Source organism: Mastomys coucha, unplaced genomic scaffold, assembly GCF_008632895.1.
Source record: "Mastomys coucha isolate ucsf_1 unplaced genomic scaffold, UCSF_Mcou_1 pScaffold14, whole genome shotgun sequence".
Taxonomy (NCBI): domain Eukaryota; kingdom Metazoa; phylum Chordata; class Mammalia; order Rodentia; family Muridae; genus Mastomys; species Mastomys coucha.
The window spans coordinates 63979986-63996074 of record NW_022196896.1 but is presented as its reverse complement, the minus strand read 5'-3'; the positions used below and the strand labels follow the sequence as shown (position 1 = coordinate 63996074).

General features: G+C 42.8%; 1 protein-coding gene across 4 annotated transcripts in view; it reads left to right on the top strand.

The window, feature by feature from the left end:
* The window catches only part of Uggt1 (UDP-glucose glycoprotein glucosyltransferase 1), a 103424-nt gene that overhangs the window by 45203 nt on the left and 42132 nt on the right, over nucleotides 1-16089 (top strand). For all 4 annotated transcript variants that reach the window (XM_031367145.1, XM_031367144.1, XM_031367147.1 and 1 more), the window contains exons 12-16: nucleotides 19-110; nucleotides 1266-1416; nucleotides 2943-3062; nucleotides 7836-7921; nucleotides 15439-15574. In XM_031367145.1, coding sequence (XP_031223005.1) covers nucleotides 19-110; nucleotides 1266-1416; nucleotides 2943-3062; nucleotides 7836-7921; nucleotides 15439-15574 — 585 coding nt within the window. The remainder of the gene's footprint in view (nucleotides 1-18; nucleotides 111-1265; nucleotides 1417-2942; nucleotides 3063-7835; nucleotides 7922-15438; nucleotides 15575-16089) is intronic.

Here is a 16089-nt window from a genome sequence, read left to right as displayed (position 1 = left end):
CTTTGTGTGTGCTTTCAGTATTTCAAGGGAACTATAGGATTACAGCCCGGAGACTCAGCTCTCTTCATCAATGGACTTCATATTGATTTAGACACCCAGGATATATTCAGGTATGGAAAATACGGTTCCTATTCTCCTTCCCCTCCTTCCCCTTCCCTCTTCTCCTCTCCTTCCTTCCCTTCCTTCCTCCCTTACCCCCCCTTAGAGGTTCATGTTTTTCCTCAGTGTGGCATAAGGGAAGGCTCATAGCTGATGATGCTTGCTGGAGCTGGGCTCATGCTCTGATAGGGTGGACAGAATGATCCTTTCTATCCTGTGGGTCAGGGTATATGCAAGGCATGAGTGTTTTTAAGGATGTATCTTTGGAGTTGTAGTCACCTGATGTGAACCTCTATTCTCTACAGACATATGATGCATTTGCAAACATGTAAACTACATATGTACACACATATGTACTGCACACAATATAAAGTATAATAAGCAAAGGCCTGTGAAATGTTTCAGTAGGTAACATCACGTGACATCTGCCACACAAGCCTGACAACTTGAGTTCAGTCCCTGGAACCCACGTATAGGTGGGAGGAGAGAACTGAGTCCATGTACATGCAGACGTACTCTCACACATCCTACACACAGTACATACAATAATTAGTAAATAAGTACATTTATTAAAAAACAAACAAAACATGTGGTGGTGTAGGGCTAGTAGATGGCTTAGTCAGAGAAATGCTTAGGCCTGTGATCCTACATAAAATCTAGGTTTTGTGGCATACACCTGTTATCCTGCTGCTGGGAAGGTGGAGACAGGAGGATCCATGAGGCATTCTGACCATCAAGTCTTGATGGATCAGTAAACTCCAGGGTCAGTGAGAGACTCTGCCTTGAAAAATAAGGTGGAGAGCAATGAAGAGCCTGACACTGAACACTGCCCCCCATGCTCACACACAGGGATACACGTGAACACATGCATGTACACACACTCCCCCACTCACATACCATATAAATTGAGGGCTATTTCATTACTCATACAGAGATAATCTAAGCTTATACTAAGAGATGATCTGCATGTCCACTGAGAATTTAAATGAGGAGAACCAGGAAAGCACATGCTGCCACTGTCCTGCATCCTCTGACCAGATGAGACGAGGGAAGAGCTCCATTTGTTGGGGTGTGTGAGTGTGTTGAATGTTGTGAATTGAATTCATGGCCTCATATACTAGGCAAGTACTCTATACCCTTAACTAGAAACCTTGTTTTTCCTGTAGTCTATTTGATACATTGAGGAATGAAGCCCGGGTAATGGAGGGTCTGCACAGACTAGGAATAGAAGGCCTTTCTCTACATAATATTTTGAAGCTGAACATCCAGCCTTCTGAAACTGACTATGCAGTGGACATCAGGAGTCCTGCTATTTCCGTGAGTATTCATTTTGAGTAGTCCTGAGCCAATCTAGTCAGGCACTTCACAGCTTTTTAATTTGTGTTTTACCAAAGATTTACAAATGCTTATTACATGAGACTATATCTTTGCAATAAGATGGGCTGTGCTTTCCTATTTGCCTGCCTGCCTGCCTGCCTGCCTGCCTGCCTGCCTGCCTGCCTGTCTGTTCCATCCTTTCAGATAACTCCAGCTTGTATCAAGTTGACCTAAGACTAGCCAGCATGGAAGGCATATGGTGATAGTCTCCTCACCAGCCATCGTTCCTCTCAGAGGTGGCGAGCAGGATTGCTTGTGTGTCCTTCCGGAGCCTTCTGCTCACATAAGCAGGTGCATGTCTTTATGTCCCCTGCTCTCCCTCATCCACATAACATGTGCTTATTATTTCTGTGCCTTCCTGCTGTTGGAGGTACTTCCATGCTGGGTATCTGTGACCTTTCTTCCCCCACACATGTGAGAAGTCAGTTGGGATGGGTGCCTGGATGTAGAGTATTTAGTGCTTCTAGTCAGGTCTTAATGGTACTGCAGACACCACGTGGCCTGAGGGCTCCTGTGTGCTCTGTATTTTTGCCCAGTCTTTTTTTTGTTTTGTTTTTTGAGGCAGGGTTTCTCTGTATAGCTCTGGCTGTCCTGGAACTCACTGTGTAGACCAGGCTGGCCTTGAACTCAGAAATCCACCTGCCTCTGCCTCCCAAGTGCTGGGATTAAAGGCGTGTGCCACCACTGCCCGGCATTTTTGTCCAGTCTTAAGCATTGACAAATTGTTAACTTTTTCCAGTTTAATGAATGTGTAGTTTCTTTGTATATCCGTTTACATTTCACAAACTGTGTAGTTGTATGTCTTGTGCTTACTGGCCACTTATGATTCCTATATAGACTTATTATGCTTATTCCTGTCTCATTTCCTGTGGAACTCCTTATTTTTTTAAAGTCTATTTGTTGCTGGTTAAATTGTATTTAGTTGCTTGTGTCGATCACAGGTAAGCTCACCTAGTTCTTGACCATGCTGCAGTTACTCATTTTTCTATTCAACCTCTGTGTATTTGAGAACACTTTTGCCTTGTATGCTTGTTTTTCTGGACACAGGTCTTTTGTTTTGTTTGTTTTGTTTTGTTTTTTGTTTTTTTGGTGTTTGGTTTTTTGAGACGGTTTCTCTGTGTAGCCCAGGCTGTCCTGGAACTCACTGTGTAGACCAGGCTGGCCTTGAACTCAGAAATCCACCTGCCTCTGCCTCCCAAATGCTGGGATTAAAGGTGTATACCACCACTGCCCGACTTGGACACAAGGTCTTTTATAGCTCACGTTGGTGTCAGTCTCAGTGTGGTCATGACAGATAGTTGAATACCAGATTTTCCTGTCTCTACCTCTCAAGTGTGGCATTAAAAGCATGTGCCACCATGTCCATCTACTGTGTGATTCTTAGTCTCATTAGTTACCATCTTTTTCATCAGTGACTAATGTGTATGTATCATGTTGTGTGTTTGTATGTGTTTTTATCATTCAAGTGGGTCAACAACCTAGAGGTCGATAGCCGATATAACTCATGGCCTTCAAGCTTACAAGAGTTACTTCGCCCCACGTTTCCTGGTGTTATCAGGCAGATCAGAAAGAACCTGCATAACATGGTAAGTAGAGTCCTTGCTGCTGTCCTGTAGCCACCGTCCTGTAGCTGGCTTCCAGTAGCCGCCATTCTGTGACTGTCGTTTTTCTATCCTCCCCCCCCCCCCATCACATGTAGCATGTTCACATTTCTCTCTATCTGTGCACAGTGTTCAAGTACAAAGGGCTTTGGAATGTGCTCATGTTTCAGCAGCACATGTGACAGCTCATGTTGCTGTGTGACACATGCACTTCATCCATAATTGAAGCTTACACTGAGCCACTTGCCAAAGTCTTATATTTTAAAACATTGTTTTTTTAGAGCAATTTTAGGTTTAGAGAAGTATTGTAGAAGTTTTAAGACAGTTTTTGTGTTTTACTCAAAGATCTGTGACTGCTGCTTCTCTGTCATGTCATTTAAGTGTGTTAATAGACTTCACTTTATTTCAAGTTACAGCTCAGTCATTGGCTCAAGAGAGTTTTTAATCCTACTGAGGATTAAAAAAGCTAGAGAGCTATGTGAGAACTGTATTTAAGAAATGAGCACAGCAGTGTCTGGTTCAGCAGAAGCACTTGTAGTTTTCAGGGTCCTGATGTTGGTGCTCTGTGTGCTATTCCCCCACCTCAACTTGCTCTTTCTTGTGAACCATTGTTTGCTTCCTATTACTGTGATAAACTCCATGACCAAAAGCTACTGGGAAGGAAAGAGTGTATCTCCTTTTACAGCTTATAATTCACTGTGAGTTGAAGGCAGGAACTGAAGCAGAGACCGTGAGGGTGCTTCTTACTATCCTGCTTTCCAATGGCTTGCTTCACCCACTTTCTGGTACAATCCAGAACCACTTGCACAGAATGGCACCTCCCACAGTGGGCCAGACTCTCCCATATTAATTACAAATTAAGAAAATGCCCCACAGATTTTCCTCTAGGCCATTCTGATGGAGGCATTTATTTTATTTTGGGTCCCTCTTTCCAAATTACTCTAGCTTGTGTCAAGTTGACAAAACAGTTACTGTGGGGCCTGTGTGTCTCTCCTGCTGCTGATGGCTGAGTCTCTGCAGCTGGGGCCTGGGGCTGCACGGCGCGTTAGTTAAAAAGGAGGCAATGTATAAGTGAGATTTTATTATAGGAAAGAGAAAATAGGCCGGTCATGTAGAGAGAAAGAAAGGAGAGGAAGGAGAGAAGAGAGAGAGAGAGAGAGAGAAAGGAAAGAAAGGAAGCAAGAGAGCAAGAAGGCAAAAGAGAACAAAGAGCAGGAGAGAGAGGAAGAGGGCAAGAGAGAGGGGAGGGGCAAACTGCCCGTTATATTGTGTGAGGCGTGGCTATCTGTGTTGGGGTGAAGCTTGCCTGGCTGTGGTCAGTTGACTGGGGGTAGGGTCCAATTAGAATGCCAGGAGCTTGGGGCATTGTCTACCTGACAGAGCACACATCTCCTGCTGGGGCAGATGTGAGAGGTTTTGACTGAAACGGGGCTAAAGACTCAGGAGTTCTAGTCGAACACCTTCCGTCCCTTTCAGGCAAAGATATTGCCAACTAGGTCACGGGGGCTCAGACCCATTATTTGACTGGGCTTAAGTTGCCTGAACAGACCACTGTCCTACAAGTTAACCAGAATTGGCCTGCCATTGACTTTACACATAAACACATCACTATTAAACCATCAGCTTTCCTTTGTCTGTTCTCAGGGTGTTATGTTAATATTACTATCACAGTAATAAACATAGAATATCATTAGAGGTCCCAATGTTTAAACTAGCTAACACTTTTTTCTTTTTTTTTTTTTTTTTTTTTTTTTTTTTTTTTTGGTTTTTTGAGACAGGGTTTCTCTGTGTAGCCCTGGCTGTCCTAGAACTCACTCTGTAGACCAGGCTGGCCTCAAACTCAGAAATCTGCCTGTCTCTGCCTTCCAAGTGCTGGGATTAAAGGCATGCACCACCAGCGCCCGGCCCTAGCTAACACTTTTAATGCTCAAGTTTTCTTTAAAATATTAAACATCTCTTTAAATGTCCAGAGTCTCTCCAATACTAAGTAAAAAGTAGATTATATGCTTTCTTTTTTTTTAAATATTTATTATATATTTATTATTGTAAGTACACTGTAGCTGTCTTCAGACACACCAGAAGAAGGCGTCCGATCTCATTACAAGTGGTTGTGAGCCACCATGTGGTTGCTGGGATTTGAACTCATGAACCTTTGGAAGAGCAATCGGTGCTCTTACCCGCTGAGCCATCTCACCAGCCCCCAATTATATGCTTTCTTGATTCAAGGCAAGAACCAATCATAATCTCATTAAAGCAAACCCAAAATTCCACAGCGTAAAAAGTATAGGTCTTGGTATCATAGTTCTTGCTGTCTCGTACCTACTCATGATCCTCTGGACTGTAAGGGGTTGGGTCAGCTCCACTTCCCAGCTCTGCATCTTTAGCACATGCAGCTTGTTTAGTGGTTCAGGCCAGTCCTCCACAGCTGCCATGTTCTCATATCTCCTCTGTGCTGGGGTCTCCTGTGCACCTGGGTTGTACCTTCACCAACAGCCTCACCTGGACTCAGGGCCTCTGACCTTCACACATGGCACCAAGCCTCACCTTCTCTCCATGACTCCTTGATTTCTGGGGCCTCTACTGCAGCTGAGGCTGCAGCTTCATCAGTGGCTTCTCTTGCCCTCTCACAGAGAGCCCATCTTCAGGTGCTCTTCAGGACCTCTTCATGCCTTCAATACCTGTACACTACCCTGTCTGGCTGCCAGCATGAAAGGCAGCCTTGCCCAACTCTGGACCACACCTCTGTGTGCTGACCCTGGGGACATTAAGCTCCTTTAATGGTTCATTAAAGTCTTGAGCACTAATGACTTTTTCAACCCAAAGTTCCAAACACTTCCACAGTTCTCCCTAAAACAACATGGTTAGGTTTGTCACAACAGTAGCCCATTCTCTGGGACCAGTTTCTGCCCTATTTGCTGTTATGTTAATAAGCACCATGACCAAAGCCAACTTAGGAAGCAAGATTTTGTTTCCTCTTACAGCTTAAAGTCCATCATGCAAGGAAGTCAGGAGCCTGGAGACAGAACTGAAATAGAAGCTCTTACTAGCTTGCTTCCCAAGGCTTGCTCAGTTTGCTTTATTCCACAATCCAGCACTACCTAGTGCATAGGGATGATATCACCCACAATGTGCTGGACCCTCCTACATAAATCATTTATCAAGAAAATGTACCAGAGGCTTGCCCACAGACCAGTCTGTTGGAGGCTTTTTTCAATTGAGGGTCCTTCTTCTCAAATAACTCTAGCTTGTGTCAAGTTGACAAAACCAATCAACACACAGGGTCACTTAGAGGAGCATGGGCAATTTGCCAGTAGCTGCCTATGTACGAGAAAAAGTCCCTCCCTCCACTGCTCTCCCCCCCCCCCCCAAGCCATTAACCATTTCTAGCCCCTCAGAAAGAGACATGGCCTCCCAGGCTCTAATATCTTAATTCCTCACATTTAGTACTTGAGTTGATCTTTTAATTAAACCTTGTCCTTACCTTTCTCAGTACCTATCCCTTGCTTCCTTGTTTGAGAAAGATTGGGAAGGAAATTTCCTAGCAGATCTCTCTCCCCCCTATCATTTCTGTGTCACTTCTCTGAGCCAAGGTTGCCTTGAAACAATCTCCTGTATGTCTCTCTCTCCTCATTTTAATTTTGTATTTCATCTGTTTATTTATTCCCTGAGGCCTGCACATGCCACAGTGTGAATGTAAGTAAGAGGACACCTGCTAATAGATGTACTTTGTTGGCCCGGAGATGGAACTTGTTGGAATTGGCTATGCATGACTCATAGGCCAGTGTTCTCAACCTTCCCAATGCTACAGCCCTTCAATACAGTTCCTCATGCTGTGGTGACCCCAACCAGAAAATAACTGTAATTTTGCTACCGTTATGAGTCGTAACAGTATATTCCTATGGTCTTAGATGACCCCTTGAAAGCCTCATTTGATGCCCAAGACTTCTTGACCCCCAAGTTGAGAACCACTGCCCTAAGGTATCTTAATAGTCCTGTTATTTTCTTCGTCTTCAAATTACTCTTCTTTCAAAATTCAGATCTTTCTCTTTATTACCATATGAGTCAATTTTTATTTTTTGCTTTAAAATTTTTTTATTTTAGGTAATACTCAACATGTCTCAGACTGGACTTTAACTCATAATATAGTCGAGGATGACATTGAACTTTAGATCCCGGAACTCTACCTCTGAGGCGAGGATTAGAGAAATGTAGCACCAAGCCTGGTTTTATGTAGTGCTGGAGATTGCATCCAGAGTGTCTTGTGTACCCGTTGAACATTCCACCAAACGATTCACAGCTCCAGTCCTGAGTGACTTCATTGTGTGAGAGAATGTATACAAGCTGGGTAGCATGCAGTGAGGATTTAATACATGATCACTATTGCTATGATTTAAGAGATGAGTTCTAAATTGACTGTTAATTCAGGGAGTCTTAGAAACAAACACAACTAAAAGGCAGGCTCTGTGTCCCACGGCAGGAGAGCTGATAACACTGACATTTGTTGGTTATTGCAGAACAGGCATCAGCAGTCTGGAATGCCAATGAAATCTATGAAAGGAAACATCATATGTCCTCCCACTACCACGTTCTTTGCATGTTGTGGGTGGCAGCTGTGTTTTTTATTTATAACCCCCTTATTTGTGGTTCAGTGGTATTTTGAGAAAGATGGACTTCATGTGTGACGATTCGTGTCATTTCTCTTGGCCCAGGAATACTTGAATATCATTTCATGAGTTCCTTTTCTTTTTCCTCTGACAGGTCTTCATTGTTGATCCTGTCCATGAGAACACAGCTGAGTTGCTGAGTGTCGCGGAGATGTTCCTCAGCAATCACATACCACTGAGGTAAGGCTGGGCTCAGTCAGTGAGGACTGTAGTGTAATTAATAGTTGGAGTCACTAATGGCAGTTTTATCTTCTTTGTGGTAAGACACCCGTGTCTTTTGGGACTGAGAATTTAATTCCAAACACATAGAAGCGTACCGCCATTGAATTATTAACAACAAATGTGAAAATAGTCCATGGTCTTCACTTGCTTCCTGTTGGAAGGGAGCATTTGTAGATGCGGACCCACATAGCCAGGCTGGTTTCTGATTTCAGCAGGTAGTGCTTTGCTAGGGGCTTTTGCTAGGTTTTCAAGAACCAGATGCTTTAGAATGTCGAATAGCCTTCTGTAGATACAGACAGATCCATCTACGCTAGTTGTATTGGCAGGTCTGCTAACTGGCACCAGGTAGCTAGGCTTCTCTTGTTCATCTCAGAGACAATAGTATATGATAATATATATAATGTATGAAAGAATACATATACAGGGTTCTGGAAGTCAATATATAAACTAGGCTGGCCTTGAACTCAGAGATCCACTTGCCTCTGCCTTCCAAGAGCTGGGCTTAAATTGCTGTGCCTCTATATCAGCTAAGACTTGAGTTTGTAAAAATGAAAAAATGAGGGGTTGGAGAGATGGCTCAGTGGTTAATAACACCTGCTCCTCTTCCAGAGGATCTGAGTTCAAGTCCCAGCACCCATGTCAGGTGTCTCTCTTCTGCCTGAACTCCAGCAGGAGGCCGGGGTGGGAACCCCCCTCCCTGGTCTGGCATCCACCACCACATATACATGGCATACGTTCATAAGACACATGCACATGACTGGGTAAATAAAAAAATAAGAGGTTCAGATTCTGTTTTAAATAGTGAAGAAACTAAAGGACAAAAGAGCTCCTGGTAAACAAGCATTGCTGTGTGAACGCTCAGGCCTGTTTGTTGCTTGTCTCTTGGAACAGCTTTTGCAGAACTTTAATGGCTGAAAGAATGTGTTTGACCTAGTGCTGTAGGAAACAGGGATCTCTGTGAGGAGGACCCAGGTTTCTAGGGGCTTTGAAGAAAAGGATTTTCAAGATCAGAAGAAGCAGAGATGATTGAATGCAGTGAAATCTTCATTTAAATTTGAATACCACCTGGCATAGGGAGAAAGTTACAACCACAGTGTGCTGTGTTTAAAGGGAATCTGAGGACATTTGAGCTGCTTCACAGTACACAGTGGACACTAACTAAACTTCTATGTTGTATTGAGGGCCAGGAAGATTGCAAGGGGGGCGGGGGAGAAGGTACCTGAGCCATGGGCATTGAAGGGGAGCCTAGAAGATAGGCTGGCATTTCACTCTTGGTGAGGGTGACCTGATCCTGCTCTGTGGAAAGGAGGCGGGCGTCTGAGGGACTCCCTAGGTTATCTAGGTCCAGCGAGGGAGGAATCCAGGAGACACAAAAGTCTGAAATGGAGATGGGAATGGACTTAGTCGTGAAGAGATAATGGGCTCTGTGTTGTAGTTAGGTACCTGGTATGCTTGTCTACATAAAGTTGATTAGGCCAGTTTTTCTAATTACATGGTTTACTTTATGTAACTTTGTTTGTTTGTTTGTTTGTTTGTTTGTTTGTTTTTGAGACAGGGTTTCTCTGTGTAACCCTGGCTGTTGTGGAACTCACTCTGTAGACCAGGCTGGCCTCAAACTCAGAAATCCACCTGCCTCTCTGCCTCCCAAGCGTTGGGATTAAAGGCATGTGCCACCACTGCCCGGCTATGTAACTTTTATTAAAAAAATAAAAGTTAACCTGAAACTAAATCTCTCTGTCTACACATGCGTGCATGGACACATATCACTAGATAACCAATATTAACTTTTTTTTTTTGAGATAGGGTCTTACCATGTAGAGCATGGTGACATAGAACTCAGCAATATCCTCCTGCCTCTGTTCTCAAGTGCTGATAGTACAGGCTTGTGCCACCACATCAGGCCCACTGTTAACAGCTTATATATGATAAATATGTTGGTAATTTTTACATTTCCATACTTACTATGTCATTGTTCTTTGCTCATATTGACCCCATCACTTTCCTGTGTCCCTCTTTTCTCCTTCTGCTGGTCTCTTCCCCTGCTTCTGCCTTTGTTATTCTTGTGTGTGTGTGTGTGTATGTGTCTTCTTGTTTGTGTTGCTCTTGCTGTGATAAAACACCATGACCCAGAGCTCCCTGTAGAAGAAAGGCTTTATTTCAAGTTTACGCTCCATCACGGGAAGCTAAGGCAGAGACTGTAGGAATACTCCTTCCTGGTGTGCTCAGCTAGCTTTTTTATATCAGCTAGCCCACTTGCCTAGTGATATTCCACCCACAGTGGGATGGGCCCTTCTGAATCAATCAACAATCCAGAAAAATCATGCAAGTGTGACTGTAGTCCAGCCTGGCACGCAGCCCCTCAGCTGAGGCCCCCTTCCTAGTCGTGTCAAGTCGACAACCAAGATAGCCATGTCTCATGTATAGGTGTACTCTTATGCCCTCCTCCCCCTGTGTGCGTGTGCTTATATAGGTGAATGTGTGTGTATTTGTGTGTGTATTACTCAATGATTAAAAGAAATTAGGAGCCTGGGTTTGGTGGCACAGGCCTTTAATTTCAGCATTTGGGAGGTAGAACCAGGTGGAGCTCTGTGAGTTTGAAGCCAGCTGATCTACAGAGTGAGTTCCAGGACAGCCAGGGTATACAGTGACACAAAATCTGGCTCAAAATCAACAACAACAATAAAAAAATGAACCCCCACTACTGTGTCTGCTGACAGAGGATTATATTTCCAGCACTTGGAAGGCATAGGCAGCAGAATCCCCAGTTTGAGACCAGCCTGGACTTTACAAATGTGGTCAGTATAGGTTACCCATATTCTGTCTCAAAGAAACCTGATAAATAAATAAAAACTTAAGTCATGTTGATTAAATAGCTAGAGCTCAGTGGGAGAGCACTTGATTTACACGAGTGAGACTCTAGGCTTAAGAAATCTATGTTGATTGATATATGTTGATTGATCAGTATATTGATATTGATTGATATATGGTTCATTGTTGCTATTGCTCATGCTATGGAGTTTGACAGTACAGTGTCAACTATTTACATTATAGTGTCATACTAATTGAAACTCGCCTGTGCCTCCTGTTTGCCCTTCCCTCCATTAACTTGAACCTTTGGACACTACTAACTTAACTATCATTATAGTTTTTTATCCTTTTCAGAATGTCATATAATTGCAGCTGTATCCTGTGTAGCTTTTTAGAGGGATTTTTTCAGTTAGCAATGTGATATTTAGGTTATTAAGTTGTAAGAGCTGATACATAATAAGTCCATCTATCGGTGCGTCCATCCATGTAATCTAGGCTGGCCTAGAACTCCTGATTCCCCTGCCTCAGCTTCCTGGATATAGAGATCACAGTTATGAGCCATTACTGCAGCCTCCTAAATTCTTTTAATCAATAGGTAGTATTTCACTATGTGACTCTACTGCAGATTGTTTATCCTTCACCTTTGAAGAGCATTGTTTTAGTCTACTTTCTGCTGCTTTGATAAACACCATGACAGAAACAACTTGGGCAGAAAGGGGTTGATTGTTAGCTTAACACATAAATATGACACTATTAAGTCAAAACCTTTCTTTTTTGTCCCCAAGATCTCATGTTAATATTAATATCACATTATAAAGCACAGTCTAACTTTTAAAATCCCAATCTTTGAAAATTCTGTTACTTAAAAATTCAGTCTCAGTGTTTTTTATGCTGTGTGTGTGTGTCTTTTATTTTCTTTTGGGGGCAGTTTTCAAGGATAGAGGACAGGTGTGAGGGGATGGGGAGATGAGCAGGACTGAGGTGCATGACGTGAAACTCACAAAAAGTCAATAACAGGTTAAAACAAAGTTCAGTCTCAGGATCTAGAGAGATGTGTCAGCAGTTAGGACCTTATTCTGCTCTGCCAAAGGATCCAAGTGTGATTGGTAGCATCAGAACAGGTAGCTCACAGCCACAGCCCACACAGCTCCAGGGAATCCAACACCTCTAGCCTCTGCAGGCACCTGCATTCTTGTGCACATATCAATGCAGAGACACACACACATACACATATTTAAAAATAAATATTTTTAAAAATTAATTCACTTTAGAACATCTAGCATCTCTTTAAAAATTCAACCTCTCTCAACTGTGAGCTTTGTAAAATAAAAATTAAAGTACATATTTCTTATTCCAAGAAGGAAGAACCAGGAAACAGTTACAGTCAGATCAAAATAAAACTAAAATCCACCAATGTAAGTAGCTCAGGATCTTATCCAGAACTCATGATTTTCTGGGCTCCAGAGGGCTTGGTAGCCCCACCTCTTCATGCCTGCCATTGGCAGCAACCAGACTCAGGTGAACTTCTTTCTTGCCATCCCTGGTGGTCATCCTCAGACCTGACATCTCCAGTAAGCTGGTGTCTCTATTACAGCTGACCGGGTACCTTAAAAAAAACCTTTTTATTGAGTCTGAGTTTCACACGATGCACCCCAGTCCTGTTCATCTCCCCCATCTTCTTATAACCACCCTTTGCTCTTGGAACCTCTCCCAAAGTACACACATACACACACACACACCACACACACACACACACACCATAGAAAACATCTTGTGGAAGCTGTAGTGAGTCTCAGCTGCTTCGCATGACCTATTCATAGCTTCAAACCCAGTGCCACGTGTGAGACTTACACATCATCATGTCTGGTTGTGAGGTTGAAATGCACCCTAGGTCTTCTCTGTACCATAGCTTCCATATGCTGATTCTTCAGAAACTTTGAAGATCTTACCTCAGTGATGCTGGCCTCTTATTATCCACAACTGATCTTTCAGCATCCGTTAACCAATATATGTTGCCCCAGGAGAGCCAAAGTTTCACTTCAGCAGTTCTGGTCTCTTTGTTAATCACAGCTGATCCTTTCACTAATCAGAAACCACATATTCTTCGTTTAAAATACTTACATGAATAGCCCTGTCAGAGTCTTTCTTTCCCTCAAAAACTTCGCAAGCCAAGCATTTCTCTCAAATTCCAAACTTTCACAGAGTAGCCCATTAAACTTTGAACACTCAATAGCTTTTCCAGCTCAGAGTTCTAAACCTTTCCACAATCCTCCCCAAATCAACATGGCCATCTGTCAGCAATACCTAGTGATCTTGGTAGCAGTTTCTATTTTAGTTTGCTTCTGTTGCTGGGATAAACACCATGCCAAAAGCAACTCAGGGCCTAGCAGTCATGATAGGAATGCTCCAGTCAGGAGCCGGAGCAGAAAACATGGAGGAACAGCCCCCCTACTGTTTTGCTCCCACAACTTTCTCAACTTACTTTCTTGTACAGCCCAGGACCATCTACCCAGGGGACCATCACCACCTATAGTAGGCTGGATCGTCCCACACAAATCATTCATCAAGGAAAGACCCTAAAGACACACACACACACACACACACACACACACACACACACACACACACACACACCTGCTATGATGGAGGCAGTTCCTCATTTGGGGTTCTGTTCCCAGATGTTTAGTTTTGTGTCAAGTGATAAAACACTAACTGGAGCCTATGTGTTGCTTTCTTCCGAGTGTGAGCAGTTACTACTGAAGCTTATAACGTGTCCAGTACAGATGTTTGTGTGGGCAAAGTTCTATGGCAGGATTGCTAGATTGTGTGATGAGTATATGCTTGGTTTGTAGGGAATAGCCACAGTGACTCCCAGAGTGGTTAACCAGTTTGCTTCTTCACTGACAGTGACTTGGGGATCCCTGTTCCTTATCAGCAGCTCTTGGTGTCTGGTCCTCCCAGTAGATGTGTAGTGACAGGTCATGTGCAATTCATGATTCTATAATGGCATAGGATCTTAGCATTTGATTTTGGGAGTGTCTGTTCAGAAATTGTTTATGTGGACTTTTTGAAACAGGACCTTGATGTGTAGCCCAGGCTGACCTAAAACTCAATATGTAACCTGGGGTATCCTCAAACACACTGTCCTTCTGCCTCAGTACTCCCAAGTGCTGGGAGTATAAGTGTGCTACCATTCCCAGCTTCTTGAGCCCATTTAAAAACCTGTTGTTTGTTTAATACTGAGTTTTAAGAGTCATTTTTATATTTCTCACATGAGCGTTTTTCACCAGTCTGCCATATTTCCTTTCCTTCATTGGCAGGTTCCCCCCCTCCCCCCCAAGCAGGTATTTCTTGTTTTTATTTTGTGTAGGTCTTTGGGTTTTTTTAAAGATAGGGTATCTCTATGTAGTTCTACTTGTCTTGGAACTATTTGTAGATCAGGCTGGCCATGAACTCACAGAGATCACTTGCCTCTGCCCAGACTGCTCAGTGAATGTCTTCAAACTAACCTGTCTCTGTGTGATATAAGACAATTGTTTTTCATTTTGCTTTCAGTTTGTTTTTTTTTGTTTATTTATTTTTGTTTTTGTATTTATTTTTGGTTTTTCAAGGTAGGATTTGTCTTAGTGTGGATTTTATTGCTATGAAGAGACACCATGACCAAGGCAACTCTTATAAAGGACAATATTTAATTTGTGCTGGCTTACAGTTTCAGAGGTTCAGTCCATTATCATCATGGTGGGAACATGGCAGCAGTCAGACATGGGGGCTGGAGGAGTTGAGAGTTCTACATGTTGATTTAAAAACAGCCAGGAGACTTATTTTCTTAATTGGATGGAGCTTGAGCATCAAAGCCTCAAAGCCCCGCCTCTACAGTGACACACTTCCTCCAACAAGGCCACATCTACTCCAATAAGGCCATACCTCCTAATAGTGCCATTCCCTATGGCCAAGCATTCAAATATATAAGTCTTTTGGGGACAAGCCTATTCAAACTATTACAGGGTTTCTCTGTGTAATAGCTTTGGCTATCCTGGAACTCACTCTATAGAACAGGCTGACTTTGAACTCACAAAGATCCACATGCTTCTGTCTCCTGAATGCTGGGATTAAAGATGTGCAGCGCCATTCCTGGCTTCCTTTTGTATTGCTTTAGTTATATTTCACTTTTCTCCAATTTCTAGGCTTTTAAAATGAATTTATTTATTCTCTGTGTGTATGTGCCTGCTTGTCTTTATGTCCACCACCTTTGCACAGTATGTACAAAGGCTGGAGTTGGACATCACCTGCCCTGAAACTGGAGTTAGAGGTGCTGCTCAGCCATCTTATTGTGTGTTCAAGAGCAGGCAGCACTCTTAATAGTTGAGATTTTTCTTCAACCCTCCAATTTAAAAGCAGAACAGAATTTCTACCTACAATAGCGGTATTCTTTGCGTCAGTAAAGAAATCTATTCAAGACTCTGAAACAGACGTAATCTATGGAAAAGCCTAACCTGTTCTGTGACCCAACTCTTGTGTTCTATAAATGAAGCATGTGTACCGTTCGTTGCCAGCCGTGTTTAGAGTTGGGTGTGAGCTGTGCGTCTCAGTTGGTGATGGACACTGGGGCTCTGACCACCTTATGCTGGTTGCCTTCTAAGATCCCCCTTTTCTTCTCCCCTCTGCAGGATTGGTTTTATCTTTGTGGTCAATGATTCTGAAGATGTTGATGGGATGCAAGATGCTGGAGTCGCTGTTCTGAGAGCGTATAATTATGTAGTTCAGGAAGTGGATGGCTACCATGCCTTTCAGACTCTCACACATGTATGTTTTTATCCAAAATGGCAAATACTTAGCTTAACTTACTCTAAATTTATTTGTGGTAGGAGAAAAAATAGATTCTCATATACACTCTGGTGTTTCAGGGTTCCTTATACTTTATTGTGTCACTGATGAGAATGTATAGATTGCTATGGTTTTCTTTTTCTTCTTTATGCTTAGAATTTATTACTATGTGGGGTTTGGGGGAGGCAGGGGGTACTACAGTACTTGTGTGGAGGTTGAGGACAGCCTTCCGAATGGATGCTCTCTTTCTGTCATAGGATCTGGGGATCAAGCTTGGGTGTTAGGCTTGCTGAGCCATAAATGCTGGCCATTAGATGCTGTTCTTTAGGAGCCAGACTGGGATATTATAGAATATATAGAATATCTGCCCTTTGCTTATATGAAATCATCAGGTAATGCCTTTGGGCAATGTGATATTCTCTACTTGTTTTTAAAAATACCCAGTTTTTTCTCTTTTGAGACTCTCTTACAGTTTCTTTCTTTTTTTTTTTTTT